Source organism: Lepisma saccharinum, chromosome 25 (genome assembly GCF_977018435.1).
Source record: "Lepisma saccharinum chromosome 25, izLepSacc3.1, whole genome shotgun sequence".
In the NCBI taxonomy this organism is placed as follows: Eukaryota; Metazoa; Arthropoda; class Insecta; order Zygentoma; family Lepismatidae; genus Lepisma; species Lepisma saccharinum.
In genome coordinates this window covers 53,489,789-53,508,733 of record NC_139253.1, presented here as the reverse complement: position 1 = coordinate 53,508,733, position 18,945 = coordinate 53,489,789, and the positions used below count along the sequence as shown (strand labels likewise).

Below are 18,945 nucleotides of genomic sequence, written 5' to 3'. Positions count from 1 at the left end.
TATTTCAATAAAAATTTTAACTTGAAAATGTAAATGTGAACACATTGAAGTATTAGCCAAAAATGTATTTTCGAACATGAAGAACATGAAATATCTTGACTGCAAATTTATACCCTTTTCTGGATTTATTATTACATATTTTGAGACAAGTTACACAAAAATGTATATCTAAATATGGTCAAGTAGAAGATAAGGCTCCACAACCATAGAACCATCTATAATTATGGGTTGCTCTATGCCACAACCTTAAATTTCACCATAGAGAGCAAAGCGAAATAAATACATTTGGAAGTATAATGTTACAATATTATGTTGATATGTGAAATGATGATCTCTTTTTGTCTTGCAGAATCGGATCCTTCTTCAGCAGATAAAGCAGAGGGACTGTGCAGTATGTAAAAAAAAAATATTCAATTTTTTTCATATTTCATGTTACATTAAAATACATACATTAAAAACTGATTTTTTTTTCCAGTAGTTTTTGACAACAAAGTTACAGATCTGCAAAGTGGTGAGAGAAAGTGTACATTTTAGAAGGTATGTGAAAACATGCCTATGATGAAAGTTATGCCACAAACAATGAAAAGTGATAGACTTTCTCAGTCTTCTTCATTTGAAAGCTCTACAAATCTCCTTTATGTAAATAACAAGCAATAAATTTTAGGTGTAGTTTAAGATACTGAAAAAAAATTGAAAACTGTGAAATCTTAATGTTGTGCTATTTTCAATAATTTTTACTAGAATAATGAAAACATTTGTTATGTTCAAGGTACTCTAGGATTGTAGTATGGGTTAATATATATCCATGAAAATGTAATTATTCCCTAAACAATAACTTAACTGAAATATTAATGGCCAAAAACATTTGGGAAGAATGTATTTTTCACACTTTCTGAAATGGCAATATCGAAAAAAAAATGTTTGATTTACGTTGAATCTAACGATATCCATTTGGTGGATATACAGAGAGAGGTAATTCACTCTAATAAGCTTATGGTTCATATTTGATTTTTTTTTAAATTTTATGAAATAACCTATGCAAAGTGAAAACAAAGGTTCATAATGAACCTTTACATATTTTAGCATGGCCATTCTGATATTAGCCATTAAGAAGGATAAAATATTCACCACGTATTGAAACCAAATATCCCTCAGTTACAGGGTGGCAGTGTTAACACCATGCCACTGGGTAGGTCTGAAGACTACTATGTGTCTGCTTTGGCAAAACTGATTGCTTCTACATTGATACCAAAATAGTTTGTCCTCGCGTGGTGTGGATCCTAATAAATAGCTATTTTCAATTCAGCCATGACATAGACCCATATCTGGAAAAAATCGATGTGATCTGCAATGCGTACAAAAATTACAAGATCATAATCACAGCTCACACAAACTCCTCCTCTCCGTGGTGGTACAGCCAAGAAACTGACACCAAGGGAGTAGCCATGGAGGAATTCATTTCAGAGCACAACTTACAAGTCGAAAATCAGCCAGATAATCCCCCCATCTACAGGGGAAGGGTGGGCGCCTCAAGCAACATTGATCTAACACTCACGAATGCAAGGGCCTTGGGCGATGTCCAAAACTGGAATGTTATAGATCTCGCCACAACAAGCGATCACAACTTAATACTATTCGACTTAATCTACAGGCAACATCAGCTTGAACAGACAGACCAGGAGAACATATTAAACTGGAGAAAAATCGATCGTCAAAAATTCCTAGAGAAACTCATTATCCCTGAACAATTGGACCAACAAAAATCACTCAACACGCTCGCAGAGGAACTCTCTGCAAACATCAGACAAGCATTACAAAATTCAACACCCAGAAATAACCAAAGGAAAATGAAGAGGAAGTCATGGCCAAAGAAACTAACCAACCTTAAGAAACAAATGCAAAAAGCCAGGAAACTATATCAAAAATCCATCATCGCACAATACAGAACTGCCAACCTCCAGATTTACTGTGCCAAAAAAAGGCAATACGAAACCGAGCTACTAAATTATAAGACACAACAATGGAATATCTTCATCGAAAAATGTCTGGAAATAAATAAATAGGGCACCTCCTATAAAATCGCTACCGGCAAAATAAAAAAAACCGCAAACCATTTCCACGTTAATTAATGACAAGAACAACATGAATATGACAAAGGACTTGGAAGAAACCTTCAACTTCCTAATGAAGAATCTCATACCAGACGACAAACCTGAAAACGACAGCGATGAAAATAAGGATACAAGAAAAATATATCACCAGCCATATCCAGAATCACCGATATTACCTTTCACTACCCAGGAAGTAGAAAACGAAATAAGGAGCATGAAAAGGATGAAGTCCCCGGGACCAGATGGAATTCCTGTGGAAATAATAGAAGAAATCACTCCAGTGCTTACGCCTTACATTACTCAACTATTTAATGAGTGCCTTATCCAGAAGACATTCCCAGAAACCTGGAAGGAAGCAAACTTAATAATCATCAAGAAACATCAAAATAAATATGAAACCAGGGTCAATTCATACAGACCAATATGCCTTCTCAACGTTTTGGGAAAACTCTTCGAGAAACTTATTCTAAAAAGACTCAAGGAATTCCGCCTGCTCAAGCCCATATCAGGGATACAATTTGGGTTCACGAAAGGTAAATGCACTTATGATGCATTATACCTGCTATCGTCTACAGCACAAAACACTCCAAACAAGTACATGGTTGGAATTATGGTGGACATTGCCAGGGCATTTGACAATTTGTGGTAGCCCAGCCTTTTTCAAAGACTCAAAAACATGAACTGCCCAGGTACACTCTTCCTACTTCTGAAAAGTTATTTCTCTAACAGAAAAGTTAGCATCAAATATCCGGATCTACAAATGAGTAAGATTACGTCAGAAGGTTGTTCTCAGGGTTCCATTCTGGGACCCGATCTTTGGAATACTAACTTGGAGCCTGCGCTTATGAAACTACAAGACCATCCAGACACAGACCAGATCATAGCTTATGCGGATGACATTATCATGCTCACTTCTGGTAACTCAAGAAGGGAAATCGAAGATAAAGCATCTTCTGCAATCAATATGCTATCCAATTGGTGTGATCATGCTAAACTCTAAATAGCTTCGGAAAAGATGCATTATATTATCCTTAAGGGGAAGTTACAAAGAAACCCTCAATTCAAACTCAGAGGAAAAAACTTAAAAAGAGTAAGAGAAGCTAAATACCTTGGTATTACTCTTCAAGAGAAGATGTTTTTTAACAGACACAGAGCCCTGGCAACAACCCAGGCCAAAACAACTATAAACAGTCTAGCAACATTGAGTTCCGCAAACTACAACCTTCCACTATCACACATTAAAACATATCTCATTACCATATATAATTCTATTATTTCCTATGGCTCGCCCCTGTGGGCCATGGAAACCAGTAAACAGTACATTAAAAACAGATTGAGATCTTCACAACGCAAAGTAATACTTCGCCTAACGGGTGCATTCAGAACAACCTCAACCCTGGCTCTTCTCATGATTGCGGGCCTACAGCCTATTGAAATCGTTATTAAAACTAGAGCATCAAAGTATTACTTTAGAAATGGACAAGAGGACGAAATCTATAAACTAATTGGAATACGCCCTGCCACGGTACCAGAAATTTACAACCACTTGTTTAGCGTCTGGCAACAGGAATGGACACAAGCTACGCAAGGAAGGAGACTTCACAGCTTCCTTCCAAACATAAAAGAACGACTTTCGATGGACCATTTCCATCCCACGAGAGGTCTCATACATTTCCTAACGGGACACGGTCCCTACGGTCAACACCTAAATAAGCACAACCTCAGACAGACTGATAAATGCCTGAAATGTAAAACCGAGACGGACACACCGGAACATAAAGCCTTCTTTTGCCAGACATCAAACAAACAAATCGAAGATTTAAGACAAAAGCTACCAAACTTCAACACGTACCAGTTAATAAGAAATCCTGAGCACTTTACATTACTAAACGACTTAACAAACCTGGTGTCGAAAGAGGAACTTTCCCTCTTCAAATCCGGCATCACTCACCTCCCCATTCAACCCCTACCTCCGGAACGTAATATACCCCCCAGAAGATCACAAAGAATCCACCTTCGACAAACTCAACAACAACAACAGGACATCCCTCCTTCGGACTAAGATCACCAAGAGGAAGCAAAACCTATCACAGGAACATCAAGAAGGAGACACTAATACACAAGACAGTGATACGCCAGAAACAAAAAAAGGTTACGCCTCCCCAGAGAAAGGCAAAGGATAACACTGCAAGGACTCGACCCAGGAACCAACCGAATTTAACCCAGATTTGTCTTTTTCGTATCTTTCTTAAACTGTAATCATACACCCTCTTCTTTATTCTCGTTACTAAACACTCTGCAAACTTCTCTCACTGATTCTTGACAATTCTCCATATTTCCACTACCGAACATACTAAAGTACCCGATACTTCCCAGGAAATCCCTCCCTACCTCTTTCCTTCCTGATGATCTCCCGGTACCAACCGTGGTACCGATGTTCATCCCAGTCCGACCAACTCTTGCTGGTCTCCCGCAAGTCTCCTTGCATCATATCCCTTCCTAGTATTAATACTTACATCTCAAAGCTAATAATATTCTCACTATCTCAAACATAACATACTAGAACATACCAGGTGTATAAGCTTAAATCTGCTGTTTTGTAGTCAGAAAAACACATGGTTTGTTCATAGAAAGCAACAAGAAATTTATTCAAAGTACTTGCCCTCGTGAGCTACACATTTTGCCCACCTCTCGGGCAATTTGTGGATAACACGCCAAAAAAAGTCCTTCTCTTTCGAGGCAAACCACTCATCAAGCCATTTTCGGGCGTCTGCATACGAATCGAAGTGCTGCTCAGCGAGGGCGTGACCCATCGACGAAAACAGATGGTAGTCGGAAGGGCCAGGTTTGGTGAATAGGCAGGATGGGGTAGCACCTCCCAGTTCCGTGTCTCCAAGAAGTTTTGGACCAGTCTTGACGTGTGCGATGGGGCGTTGTCGTGGAGAAAAATCAGCTTGTCATGTCTTTGTTGATAATCTAGCCTTTTGTCACACAGAGCATGGTGCAATTTGATCAGTTGTTGGTGGTAGCGGTGGGCAGTGACAGTTTCACCAGGTTTCAACAGCTCAAAGTAGACAATACCCTGTTGATCCCACCAAACACACAGCATCGTCTTCCGGCTGAAGCGATTTGGTCTCGAGGAAGATGTTGATGGTTGGCCGGGATCAACCCACAATTTCTGCATTTAGGATTCTCGAAATATATCCACTTTTCATCGCCAGTCACAATTCGATGCAGGAAAGACTTTCTTTTTTGTCTGGCAAGCAAGATTTCGCATGTGTTTTGGCGACTCTCCAGCTGCCGATCGGTCAATTCATGCGGCACCTATTTTCCGATCTTTTGAACCTTTCCCATGGCACGTAGACGCATGGAAATGGCTGCTTGAGTAACACCCAATTGCTCGGCAAGCATCTTTTGCATTTGGGTATTGTCCTCGTCCAAAAGAGCCTGCAATTGATGGTCCTCAATCTTCCTGGGCCGATTTTCACGCTTCTTGTCGCTCAGGTCAAAATTGCCATCTTTGAACCGACAAAACCAATCCCTGCACGTTGTTTCCGATACAGCACTGTCACCATAGGCCTCCACAAGCATTTGATGTGATTCGGCAGCCGATTTCTTCAAATGGAAGCAGAAAAGCAGAGCTTTCCGCATATGCTCTTTTTCTGGCACAAAACTAGACATGCTTACCACAGGAACACTGTCTGTTGTTGTCTGCATGTGCTGACGATGTGCACTGATTCGTGTTGGCAGATGTCCAACTCATACAAACACCAGGTATGGCGCGCCCATGGTAGCTCCATATGCTCACTAACGCCATCTATGAGCAAACAGCAGATTTAAGCTTATACACCTGGTAGACCCTGCTTAACATTCATAGAATTGTGTTAATGTCTATCCCTCATCTCATTCATCAACACTAATGCACACGACACACAATAAAACTTATCCTAACAAAACATTATCCACCCAATTACACACTTACGTAATTTCGTATCAGTGTTCATAAATAACATTAATGTTAAACACTAACCCATATTTACTTCCAACTATTACTAACCTTTATCCTAATCTTCTTACCTTGTAGAATGATGTAAAACCAACTTTGTTCAGGAAAACCGAACAAATTTGGTTCTTCACACTGGGGCATTCATGCCAATGTGACAGTGAATTATTGTAATAAAAAATGGAAAATAAAGGATGAATCAAAGAAAGCGGGGGAATTCATAAAAAATTCAGGGAACTGACACCATGGGTTAATTTTCAGGTACCAGGGCATAAGCGCATACCTCCGAAAGTAGTTTGCCTACTTTTTTTTTTGATCCATCTGTATACATAAAAATAATAATCGTTCTATGTAACGATATCTTGTATACTGTTTAGGTGGTGTAGAAAGTCACTACCTTCTTGGTTGGAATAATTTGTTAAATCGTTTCACACCCTGCATGCAGTCTTGATTTAGCTCTCTGCATCCCCTCCCCACTTTTCCTAACTCTCAAAAAGAGGTTGCAATGACATAAGTTTAAATCAAACAAGGTGTAATCAAGGCTGTTTAGGCAGCTTTGAAAGGAATGCACAAAGATGGCTTCCAGCTCAAATTAGAGGTGTGAGGGAGACATTGCGAAAGGTGAATTTTCTCCAGAAGAAATCACTTTCCGTAGATACACAGTTACGATCAGCTAATGTTAATTCTTAATTTCTATGCAAGCCTTCTTGAGCTAGTCTCATAATAGGTATTAAGTTATGGAAAAAAAACTACATATGATTGAAGTAGATCAAAATATGTTCACCGTAGAATGTTCCATGTGTCAAGTTTTACATCCAGTATCCTTGTGAAATGTTCATGGCATAAGTTTGAGTAAGGTGAAATGTACATTGACTTGGAATTTGAATCTCCAACATTCTATTTTAGTTTATCACAATGACCACATTCTTCCACAACATAATTAACACTGCACAACTGATGCCCAAAATGTTAGTGAAGAAAAGCTACATGTGAAGTCATTAACATTCAGATAATTTCATGAAAGTCAGAATTTATAATTTGTTTCCTTATTTTCTTTAGTACTATTTTTTGTGAAACTTTTCAGTAAAAATCAAAGCTTGCCTGATATAATGAGAGCAAAGAACGTCATCAATTATACAGGGTTTGTCCGGAAAGTAATAGGACTGAGTCGATTTAAAAAAAATTATTGAGCCAATCGTTACAATTCTTTACAAACTGGGATTTCGGGGTTAGGTGGTAGAACAGCCGCAGGCTGAACCTCGCCCTTTAATAAAGGAAAATTGAAATTGAAATTGAAATTGAAAGTAGTCTCCTTCTGCGTCGATACAGCGCTGCCAGCGCGATTTCCAATCATTGAAGGCGTCACGGAAGGCATTCTCCGGAATAGCCTTTAGAGCCGCGGTGCAAGATGCTTGGATCCCCTCTGTCGTCTCAAAATGCTTGCCTTTCATCGGCCTTTTCAGGCGAGGAAACAAAAAGAAGTCCGGGGGGGCCACATGTTCACACTTTCACACATGTTCAAATTTTCTTGGCACACTTCCACTCGCCCCAACTTCTGGTCGTCAGTAAGCACTTTTGGGACCATCTTCGCGCACACCTTGCGCATGTTCAAATGCTCCGTCACAATGTCATGAACCACAGATTTAGGTAAATTTAACATCTGGGCAATTAAGCGAATACTCAGTCGACGGTCTGAGTTCAAAACTTCGCGCACACGAGTAACATTGTCGGTGTTTGTCGAAGTCGAAGGTCTTCCAGCACGGTCTTCATCGGCGACCTCTTCCCGGCCCTCCGAAAAGGCCTTGTGCCACCGAAACACACCACTTCTTGCTAAAGTATCATCTGGGTAAGCCTGCTTGATCATATCAAACGTCTCTGTCGCAGATTTACCGAGTTTCACACAGAATTTAATCGCGTACCTCTGCTCTAACGAACGCTGCATTTTCGGCTTGCACCACTCACAGAAACACGTCGCGCGAAAAAGCCTGTTCTGACTCTCCGGGTGCTCGGAGACAACTGACTAGCCGCTTGTAGGTTAGGTAGGAACCCCCTCTACCGAATACAGTCAGTGCGCGCGCGCTCCGAAGTACAGTCGCGGCGAAAAAAAATCAGTCCTATTACTTTCCGGACAAACCCTGTAGTTTGAAGTAGAAGCTCAAATTTCTCTCATATCATTAAAGCAAACTTTCATTGGCTCCACAAGATGTGGCTGCACCGTGGCATACATTTACATTGTAATTTGGGCTGAGCTGATCGGCCGATACCAAGGGTATCGGTATCGGCAAGTATCGGTTCAATTTTTTTCACCGATATCATCCGATACCAAAGATTTTGAGTGGCTAGAGTGGCCAAGAGAAACAACTCATTTGTCAACATTTGTCCTTTTCAAAAGTTCATTCACCCTTCCTTGTGACAGGTTGGGCTCCCGCACAAGAATTCCATGTACTTTTCGAAAATGATGCACACTCCTGGGAAGCAGATGACAAGATCAAAGGCAGGGCTAAAGTGACCACCACTTATAATAAATGACGTGTAGGTTCGAATCTATTTAAACATTAGGCATGAAAGTTCATTTACGTTGAGAAGAAATATGAATAAATGTACCAAAAATATTTTAAGACATGGGGAGGTTGGTTGTGTTAAACAGCCCAGAGCTCGGCCAACGGAGAAGGACGCATAAGTTCCTACTACGTTGGTCTTGGTTTACAAGCCAATGCAAGCAAAAATAATTATTACAAGAATAAATCAGAAATCAGAACACTGAAACATGTTATGAAATAGTATTTAATAGGCTGCAGTTGAAATACAACACCTCGCCACCCATCTCCACACACCTTGCAGACAAAATACAGTCACCCATGATGCACTGGGTCAAAATAAGTTAGCAGCGGAGGCCGCTGATGGCCAGTGTTGCACACAAACACTAATCTTTACGCACCATTTCTTAATAAGTTAAAAAAGTTAAAAAGTCTGATTGAAAACTGAATTCAATGCTAAGAGTCTAAACTTTTCAAGTGAGGAGAAAATATTTCCTCTCCGATATGTAAAGGTGCTGAAGCGAGAGTGTCCTCGGCCGTTCCTTTTTCACCCTTGATTCCTTCGAGTACGCTGCTCCGGGAGGAATTGTCTCCCTTCTCTATTGGTCGTTGCACTTTTAACTCCTCCCACACGTGGTCATGTTTACACTGAGAGGGATGAGAGAAGGCATGATAGCCTTGCACGGACCTTGTTCATAAGTTAATTTGGAGGGCGAAGAAGTATCTGGCCCTAATTAATTTTAAGTCTCTAATAACTTTACATTGAGCACTTTCCTTTTGACACTTGGTTAACTGATGTGTTTTCTCGCTGTCTTAACTTTCATGGTGGAGAGATATATTTTTGAGTGAGGTCAGGGTTCAAGATTCCGTTCTATTTACGCTTGTCACTTCACTGTCACTGAGCCAGACTGGCCGGCGCACTTGCGTAAATAATGTTCTCTGTTTGAGCCTGTTATGTGTAGAACGATTGTTTTGATTCTGAGCCTGGGTAACTTCTTACTTCCTCGAGAACAGAGGATCCTTGTTCAGGATGAGAGCGAGAGTCTCGTTGGGGGTTTTAAATTTTAAAATGCCTGAAGTTCCATGATTAGCCGCATATCTAAATTTCAACCAACAAGTTGAACTTGAATTGATGGTGACGTGAGCCAAATGTGGACTGGATGGATATCAAAGTTTATTGCGGGAACACACTGGCTTCTTTCTCTCGAAGTAGGTGCGGTGATCTAATATATATGCAGGGCTTCATGGGAAAGAATGCTGGTTCGTTTGAGACGGCTGTCCTTTTCTCAGAGAGCAGAGAAAAATGGATCTTGGGGGAGTGCGGAGAAAGACCGATGGTAATGGTAATTGGTACATTGGCCATACACTGCCTGGTGGTCAAAGCTATGTGGAAATAAAATAAACCGTTCCTTGGCAATTCTTGTTTGCAAAGTCGTGGGTCAAAAACGTGAAGTTTTCAAAACCATCATAATTATTTTCTTAGCCTCATTCCGGAGTTCCTGGGAAAGGGATGAATGTCGCTGTGGGAGGGAGGGTTGTGAATTTTCTTGTTTTTCTCTATCCTTCTGTGTGACTGCTGACCGATACCGACATTGCAGTGACTTGTTCTTATTGCAAATGACGTAGAATAATGGACAGCAGGGCATATACAGAGCTGCCAAATGAGCAAAAGTAAAGTAAAGTAAAGTGTTCCCCTGTGCATAGCACCACGCCATGAAGGCGTATAGGGGGTGTGGGGGTAACGCCCCACACTTTCTTGATCCGGTCGTGAGTGGGGGTGATGTGATCAGCATCACGCCCCTGACCGCCTTTACCCCCCAGGGTTTCCCCCAGGTACCCATGTTATTCGACGCTGGGTAGGCGCCGGAGCCGCTTCCGCCAAATGAGCATTGAATATAAAAAAAGGTAAAGGTAAAGTGCTCCCTTGTGCTTAGCACCATGCCATGAAGGCATATAGGGGGTGAGGGGGTAACGCCCCACACTTTCTTGATCCGGTCATGAGTGGGGGTGATGTGATCAGCATCACGCCCCTGACCGCCTTTACCCCCCAGGGTTTCCCCCAGGTACCATGTTATTCGACTCTGGGTGGGCGCCGGGGCCGCTTCCAACGTTAGAAAAGTTCCCGGATTTGAACCGGCCGGGGATCGAACCCAGGACCTTGAGTATGGTAGTCAGAGCATTGAATATACAGATCTGTATTTGTATATATTTTTAGGTCGTTTTCCTGCCTCCCCAGGTTAATCCAAACGATAAGAATATTGTTTACATTTGTATTTATTTTGCAGTCCTTGTGCAAGTTGTACGCTATATGCACTACATAAATTTTATTTTACATGCTACAACTTTCTCTTCCCTTTAAGACTTGTGTAATGAAATTGAAATCATGAAATGAAGCAGGGACACTTATGATAATCCACCGATTTTTTCGTTGTATCTGCAACATTTCCAAAACTTCTTTTTTTGCATCCTCTGGGGGTAGAAAGAAGTTCACATAAAATGTCACAGGAAATTTTAAAAGGTAAAGGTAAAGGTAAAGGGTTCCCCTGTGCATAGCACCACGCCATGAAGGCGTATAGGGGGTGTAGGGGTAACGCCCCACACTTTCTTGATCCGGTCGTGAGTGGGGGTGATGTGATCAGCATCACGCCCCTGACCGCCTTTACCCCCCAGGGTTTCGCCCAGGTACCCATGTTATTCGACGCTGGGTGGGTGCCGGGGCCGCTTTCACCGTTAGAAAAGTTCCCGGATTTGAACCGGCCGGGGATCGAACCCGGGACCTTTAGCATGGTAGTCAGACGCGTTACCGACTGAGCCACCGCGGCCTCTAAATGATATAATACTATATGAGAATAATTTGGGAGTATCTGATATCATTAATAGAATGTGATGAGTTTTGTGACTCAGTAATTAACCTTTGTTATTTTAAACTGAAATTATACAAGAATCGGTATTGGCATCGGTATCTGTTAAGGTATCAGAATCGGTATTGACTCAGCCCTAATTGTAATATGATAACCTACAAAAGTATGAAACCGAGAAAAGGCAGGTGAAATTCATCCATTGCATTGTGGCTTATGAGTTACCCCAGATGTTCCTGAAGGAACTTCATTCACTATTGTACAGCAACTGTATCCAAAGTTAACTCAATTACACATATCAGGTGATATGGAGGAAATGCTTTGAACCTTCACGTCCCTGCATCTACGTGGGGCCCGATGGAGTTCAAATTTCGTAAAAAAAAAAAAAAAAAAAACAACCTTAATATCTTCTTCTTCATATTCTGTTTGCTGAATGAAAATAAGTTTTCATTCGACAGAGGCTTGTAGCCTAGACTGCACAGGGTCCATTCTGAAAGTATCCGAACTGTCCACAGTGCAGTGCGAGAATCGGTCGAGGGTTCAGGTAAGCTGCACCAGGTGGCAGTTGGGACCTTAAACTTCTTTTTGTTTCCCAAGGTCAAAAGCGTGCTCAAGGGGAAGTGTTTTGCGTCAGTTGAAGAGGTTCAAGCTGCCACGACCGCAGCATTAAAGAGGGTGTCAGTCAAGGACTTCCAGGACTGCTGTGAACAGAGGAAAAGTCGCTATACTCGCTGTATTGTGGCTGAAGTTGCCTACATTGAAGAATATTGACAGCAGTTGTAATTGTCATCAATAAATTGTTTGCAAATAAATAAGTTTGGATACTTTCAGAACAGACCCTGTATTTAAGAAAATAAGTTATAATTTGTAACACTAGCATTCGATGTTACTCAAATATATATTTTTATTAAAAACCTTGAGATTTTTAAATTTCTCGCCGAAAAATAAAGCTTGCTTTTTACATTAGAAAATATTTTTTTGTCCAGAAGCATAAGCAGCAAGTGTTCAATTCTTGCCAGCAGAATGTAACAGATATCGGACAATACACAGGTAGCGTTTTTAATCCTCACATCTTGGTGTTCCCTACATGGAGGCCCGACAAAATTAAAATTTCATAAAAGGAAAATTATTTACCTCCTCTTCTTCTTTTATTTGTTGAAGGAAAATGATCGTTTTTGGAATATAGGGTTATAGCCTAATCTTCTAATCACCTTCTTTGGTTAATTATGATGAGTTTTCATGGTTTAATTTTGTGCAGTTTCAAGTAGGACAATAATTTCTACATTCTGAAAGTCTTTATAACATTGTTCACATGTCATGAATGTTTGTTGATTAATGAAAACAAGGATGAAATTACCTTCAAATTGATATAAAATTGAGAGATATCAATAATGGACAGTGAAAGTAAAGTATATAAATGTCTAATAGTGTTATAATTGCACATGTCTTTCATTTGAGTACTGGCATATATATTTTTCTAAGCTACTTTATTTCTATTGCTAAATAATTCACTAGGTACATGTACTAAAAATATGTATTTTTGTATGGGAAATGTGTCTGCAAATTTGTACCTATTCATGCATTTACTATTATAGAGTTTGAGACAAGCTAAACATAACTTTCGTGAAAGTAATTGGGTTATTAAGAAGTACAATATTTCAATATATTATTTGTATGTAAAATAAAGATTTCTTTTTGTCTTGCAGAACTGGATTCTTTTACACCATATAAAGAAGATGGGCCATGAAGTATGTAAATGTTTTTTATTTTTTTCATAATTTAAGTTAGTTTTTTAAACTACTGTACCAACCCATTTTAAATCAGGAAGGGAGACTATATATGCTTCCCTTGATAATCATAGAATTCTTTGGAGCAAATTTATGTAGTAGTGTTCAGACATATATTAAAATCTGAAAAATCCAGCAATTCGTGATGACAAAGTTAAAAAACTGCAACGCTGTGAGAGAAAGTGTACAGTTTTGAAGTCATGTGAAAACATGCTTGTTGAAAGCTGCCACAAAAAAATAAAAAGTGATATACAGTCTTCTTCATTTGAAATAGCCACAACCCTACTTTTTATTAATAACAAATTAATTTAAAATATGATTTATGATATTGGAAACAAATAGAAACAGTGAAATCATAAATTATTGGCATTTTCAATAATTTTTCCTAGAATAACTAAAGTATTTGTTGTATACAATGTACTCCTGGATTGTAGTATGGGTTAATATCTTTCCAGAAAAATGCAATTATTTCCTTCAACAATAACTTTGCTGAAATAGTAATGGCCCAAAAATTGAAAGAAAAGTTCATTTTTCACACTTTTTGAAATGTCAGTATCTCAAAAAACTTATTTTTAATTTTTTCAAAATTATATAAAATAACCTTTGATCATTGTCCCTAAGAACTATGGAATCAAAGTGGGATTTTTTTTTTGTTCACAATGGATATTTACATATCTTAGCATAACCATTCTGATAGTAGCCATTAGCAAGAACGAAATGTCCATCCACAAATGCTTCAAATGAACTTACATCATCAATGAAGTATTGCTGAAGACCCATTATTGTAAATAAATGAAATAAAGTATTTACTTTCATGTCATTTCTGGGAAGGGCTACTGTTTTTGATCTGCTGGTGATCAATTGCCAATTGTTAATGTGGGAAAAGCAAAGCATTGGTCTCTGATTGGAGAACATTTGTAACATTGCAGGAACAATTGGGGTTACCCAAATTTCATATACTGTGCACTTATTTTCAATGTCACATACACTGTTTCTTAAGAAGTGATAGAACTAATGAAGGGATATTCCAAACCTGGCATAACTTGATTTTTATGAACCTGTGTGGTAATATTTTATTCTATGGAGCTCTCCAATTTAATAACTGTTATTCCTGGAAAAATAAAATATTTTCTAAAAAAAACGTTGTTTGTCAAAATACTGAAACTAGATACTGGTTCATGCTAATACGTAATCACAATGGTTCTTGCATAATGTAAACATTTTGTTTTACTTTTCACCAAGTCTGGATTTACTTTCAGGAGATAAAAGAAGAGAGAGAACACATGGAAAATCAGGATTTAGAGGTATGTAACTTGAAATAGTCACAAATTCACTTGTAAATTTATTCGTTTTTACCATACAACTATGATATAAAAATTACAAATGTTAATAATTCTGCTTTTCAAATGAAAGCAAGTATCTTGCACTGTGAATCACAGTTCTTCACTAATGAAAATATAAAAAATGATGAAAAGATTCTCTCAGGTATCGACCAGATGAGTTGTGGAAAGGATTCCAGACTTTTGAGAGCTAACGTCACTTTCATCTTCGGGGTAGAATTGCAGTTCTGAGCATCAACCTGGTGTATATGTATTCTTAGAAGGAGGTTCCCAATGAAGATGGCGGACCAATCAGGTGCCGTGTCTGTTGCATCCACACTGTTGGTTGATTATCGCTAGCCAAGCAGCATGGATGCAGCAGACACGGCACCCAATTAGTTCGCCATTTTCACTGGGAACCTCCCTCTAAGAATACATATACCTTGTCCCAGCTAACTGTAGAGCAGGGCCATGCATAGCGGCAGGGGAGGAGGAGGGAAATCAAGTGGTGAAAGCACAGCATTGCCAACGGTACTGTCCTGACCATATATGTATGGAAATTTCATGGCATGTACAGACGTATGGTCCAAATCTTAGTCCGTACGCTAAATGTACGGCTTGTCAAAATTTGCACTTGCTGTTTTATCCCTAATATTCTAAGAATATTATGAAGAAATATTAAAACCAAGCATATGGACCTGGAGACAAAAATATGGTCTGGTTACCATGTGCATACGGTATTATCGTTTTCAAAACTTTGCAACGCTGACAGAGTGAAGCAGGGAAAGCGGATAACTCCAGTCATCCATTACGCAATCCCGTTTCTCTCACTGTTCATTGGTGGAGTCATCTGACATTACTACTTGCGCAGACACTTGTTCTCTTTCGCTTGGTCTACAGTTAGCTGGTACAGGATTTATACACCAGGTTGATGCTCAGAACTGCAATTCTACCCTGAAGATGAGAGTGATGTTAGGTCTCGAAAGCTTGGAATCCTTTCCACAGCTCATCTGGTCAATAGCCCAAGAGAAACTTTTCATAATTTGTCGGCAGGAAAGCTTCAAGACTTCCTACTATAAAAAATGATGTGCTCATGTGTGATTCTTGGGGAATGGTTAGTATGATAATGTATATTGTTCATTAAAGAATATATTGAAGTCAGTGGCATATGCTGAGACCAACACCAGGGCTATCTCCAAATATAGTAGTGCTTGAATTTTAAATGAAAATCTGTCCCGCAAAAAAAGGGGGGGCTCTTCCTCATTCATTTTGAATTTTTTTTGTTTACATCGAAATCTTACCATTAAAAACAACAATAGTAAGCAATGGACATAAATTATTTCATAACCGGCCCCTGTGACGGAGTGGTGTCGACCTCCGTGGTGAAGTGGTAAGCAGAGCGTGCTACAATGCCAGGGGTTCCGGGTTCGAGTCCCAGGTAAGGCATGGATATTTGTGATTGTCTGTCCTGAAAAGTCCTGAAATAGAAATTAGAATGAAATGCTATGAGTGAATGACGTGTGATGGGGGAAGCTTCTGCATGCAAGCTTTCCTTTTATTATATATATATATATATAAAAGAGGTTAGCACATCATTCTACGATGCTAGTGGTCCCGGGTTTGAATCCTGGCCTGGATGTTTCTGAGTGTTCATTCATCAATTTCATCATATCATGCCTCATACCCATATTCGCAAATTAGCCAAAAGTGCCACAAAAAGCAAAGTAAAATAAATCAATTCAAATCAACCATTTCATGCTTATTTATAAAAAGGAGCGGTCTATAATATGCAATATGTAGGACCTACATGCGAGTATGAAATAATAATAATTAACTTCTTACCTTACTTTAAGCTAAAAACTTTATTCTTCTCTCCTTTTGCGTGATTTTTTTGGTCACTTTATCGAAGAATGTGTCCTCACATGAATAGCCAAATTACTAAAACACAGAACAACACAACACATGTCAACAACACAGCACAACAAAATGGCCTTGGTCACTGAATTTTTTTAAAAAAAGCATTCCCATCATTGGTGAACACGCTACACGGGCAACACAAGGAACTCTGATCTCGGACATGTTTGACCACATATACACACTTTGCGAAAAACACCGACCCATGTCGTTGAAAACACGTGCGGTGAATAGTTGCTATGACAACAAGGACTGTTTATGTTGCCAAATGTATTTCCGTTCAGAAGGGATGGCTCGGGCCATAAACCCCACTACGAGCGCAAAGGTTTTGACTTTTTGACAGAGGGGAGCGGGGTTGCTTGAAACAGAAATAAACAGGATGGCAACATGGCTGACATCATCAGAATGTCCCATATAGCTGCAACCACAGTAGAATTCCAACAAGCAGCAGAGTGCCAACTTCAGGGGAAAATTACTAAATTTAGCGGATTTATAATGCTTGTATGTGAAGAAATTCATGGAACTGGAAGAGAGACGGGCAATGCTCGACGGGATGGAGGTGATGTAATTTTCATGAGGCATCCCCCTAGCTTGGATAATTTGCATTGGCACCCTCGCCTATAATATTTTTTGCCAGCTATTTAGCGAATTTCGTATTTCCATTGCTGGCAACACTACAACATCGCCAGGATGCAGAGAAGCCTTCAGTCTTCAGCGCTTGGGGTTGGAAGTCAGCAGGAGGGATCACCAAGGTCGTCCCTGCCAGCACAAATACGTCATGGGTTGAAAGCACCATCTGCTGGTTCAAAGACTTTCCCCTCAGACGAAGAAACCTGATGATAAATAAAGACGACCATACATTAGCGCTTACCCCTTGGTCGTTACTTGAGAGTGAAGCATCGGTTAAATTTGCGAGTCGATTATTTCCTGTATTTTAATATGGGCTTTGGCGATAGCTTAGGTAGCCTAGAATATACATGCCTGATTGAAATGTAGTTTTGATTTTATTATGCTGATATATACAGCAGTTGAATTTAGAAATATTTTACTAAAGATTTATAAACACTAAAGTAACTGACCAAGGCAGTTTGATAAGAATTAAAAGCACTGTACATGTAATGTTTCAATCCTCTATCAGGGTCTTCCTTAGGCAAAGAAATGAACTTCAAAAAATGCCAATAATTATGTATTTTCCCCCTCTTGGTTTTCTAGAATGAAGATCCCCATATTATTGAGAATCCGGATCAAGTATATCATGAATACTTTAATTTATTTGTGTTTTATCACATGAGGTGATATGAGACCTGTTTAAGAAAGACTTCCATGGATGTTTTGTTTTTATAAATACAGAATTACATCTTGTAATTAGAAAGATAATCACTGAACTTCTCTCCATGTGATATAACCATTCTAAGCTGCTGTATTGCATATAGCCTTAATAAATGGTTCTGAAGATGTATCTGTTTGCAGCATCTTTCAGTCAAGTTATGAATGTCACAGTGTGCAACATGGAAGTTGTGTGTTCATTTAGGTAAAATATATTCAGAGGCATACAAAATGATAGTGCAGGGGTATAGTGAGAGTATTTCTACATCCTACACACAGGAGTGATGAATCATTTGAGAAATAAGGTGGTTAAGGTGTAATATTTTTTTTATTGTTTTCAAGGAATTGTATACCAGAATATTTTACTCCCAAACACCTTATTTAATGATGATATTAGGTTGAAGTTTTGTTTTTTAAGTCCAGTTTATGCACAGATAGGCTATTTAAGACTAGGCATACAGTTTAAAGTGAAATATGAACCACTATGTGCTTTAATCGGTTATTGAAACCAGACACTATCAGGGAAGCCTGAAGACTATTATGTGTATGCTTTGACAAAACTGATTGCACATATCCATAAGAAGCATCCACAATTTTGTTAAAACATAGTTGGAAATTCTAATCCATGTGAATGAACTGTTCTGTGGGTTGTAGCAAAAGTTCCACACACTGTATGCAAATCTTTCGTTTTCTCTTCCTAATTCTCAAAAATAATTCATGTTTAGAAAACTTGCTTACATCCAATTATTCTCAAAAAGAAGTTTGAAGTCTTGCTTGAACAGGTCTCAAAATAGGTATTAGATTATATAAAGAAGAAACTATATACAATTGAAATTAACAAAATATGTTTGAAATTGTGGAAGGTGAAAGGTACAGTGACATTTTGGACTCGTTACATACTTGACTTGAAACTTTAATGTAAAACATTATATTTTATTTTATCCCAGTGATCATATTCTTCCAAAACACTTAACACTGCAAAGCTGCTGCCCAAAATATTTGTGAAGAAAAGTAGAATTTTTATTAGATTTGAATTTACTATTTTTTAGTGCTATGCTGATGCTGAAAGTATTGGATGAAATTTAATCAC

The 18,945-nt window shown here is 38.9% G+C and overlaps 1 protein-coding gene across 1 annotated transcript in view; it reads left to right on the top strand.

Annotated features, from left to right (window-relative positions):
- The window catches only part of LOC145978788 (uncharacterized), a 208,503-nt gene that overhangs the window by 170,596 nt on the left and 18,962 nt on the right, over positions 1–18,945 (top strand). Inside the window, exons 18-20 of the mRNA XM_083111607.1 lie at positions 350–391; positions 13,216–13,257; positions 14,556–14,600. Of these exons, the coding sequence (XP_082967733.1) occupies positions 350–391; positions 13,216–13,257; positions 14,556–14,600 (129 nt within the window). The remainder of the gene's footprint in view (positions 1–349; positions 392–13,215; positions 13,258–14,555; positions 14,601–18,945) is intronic.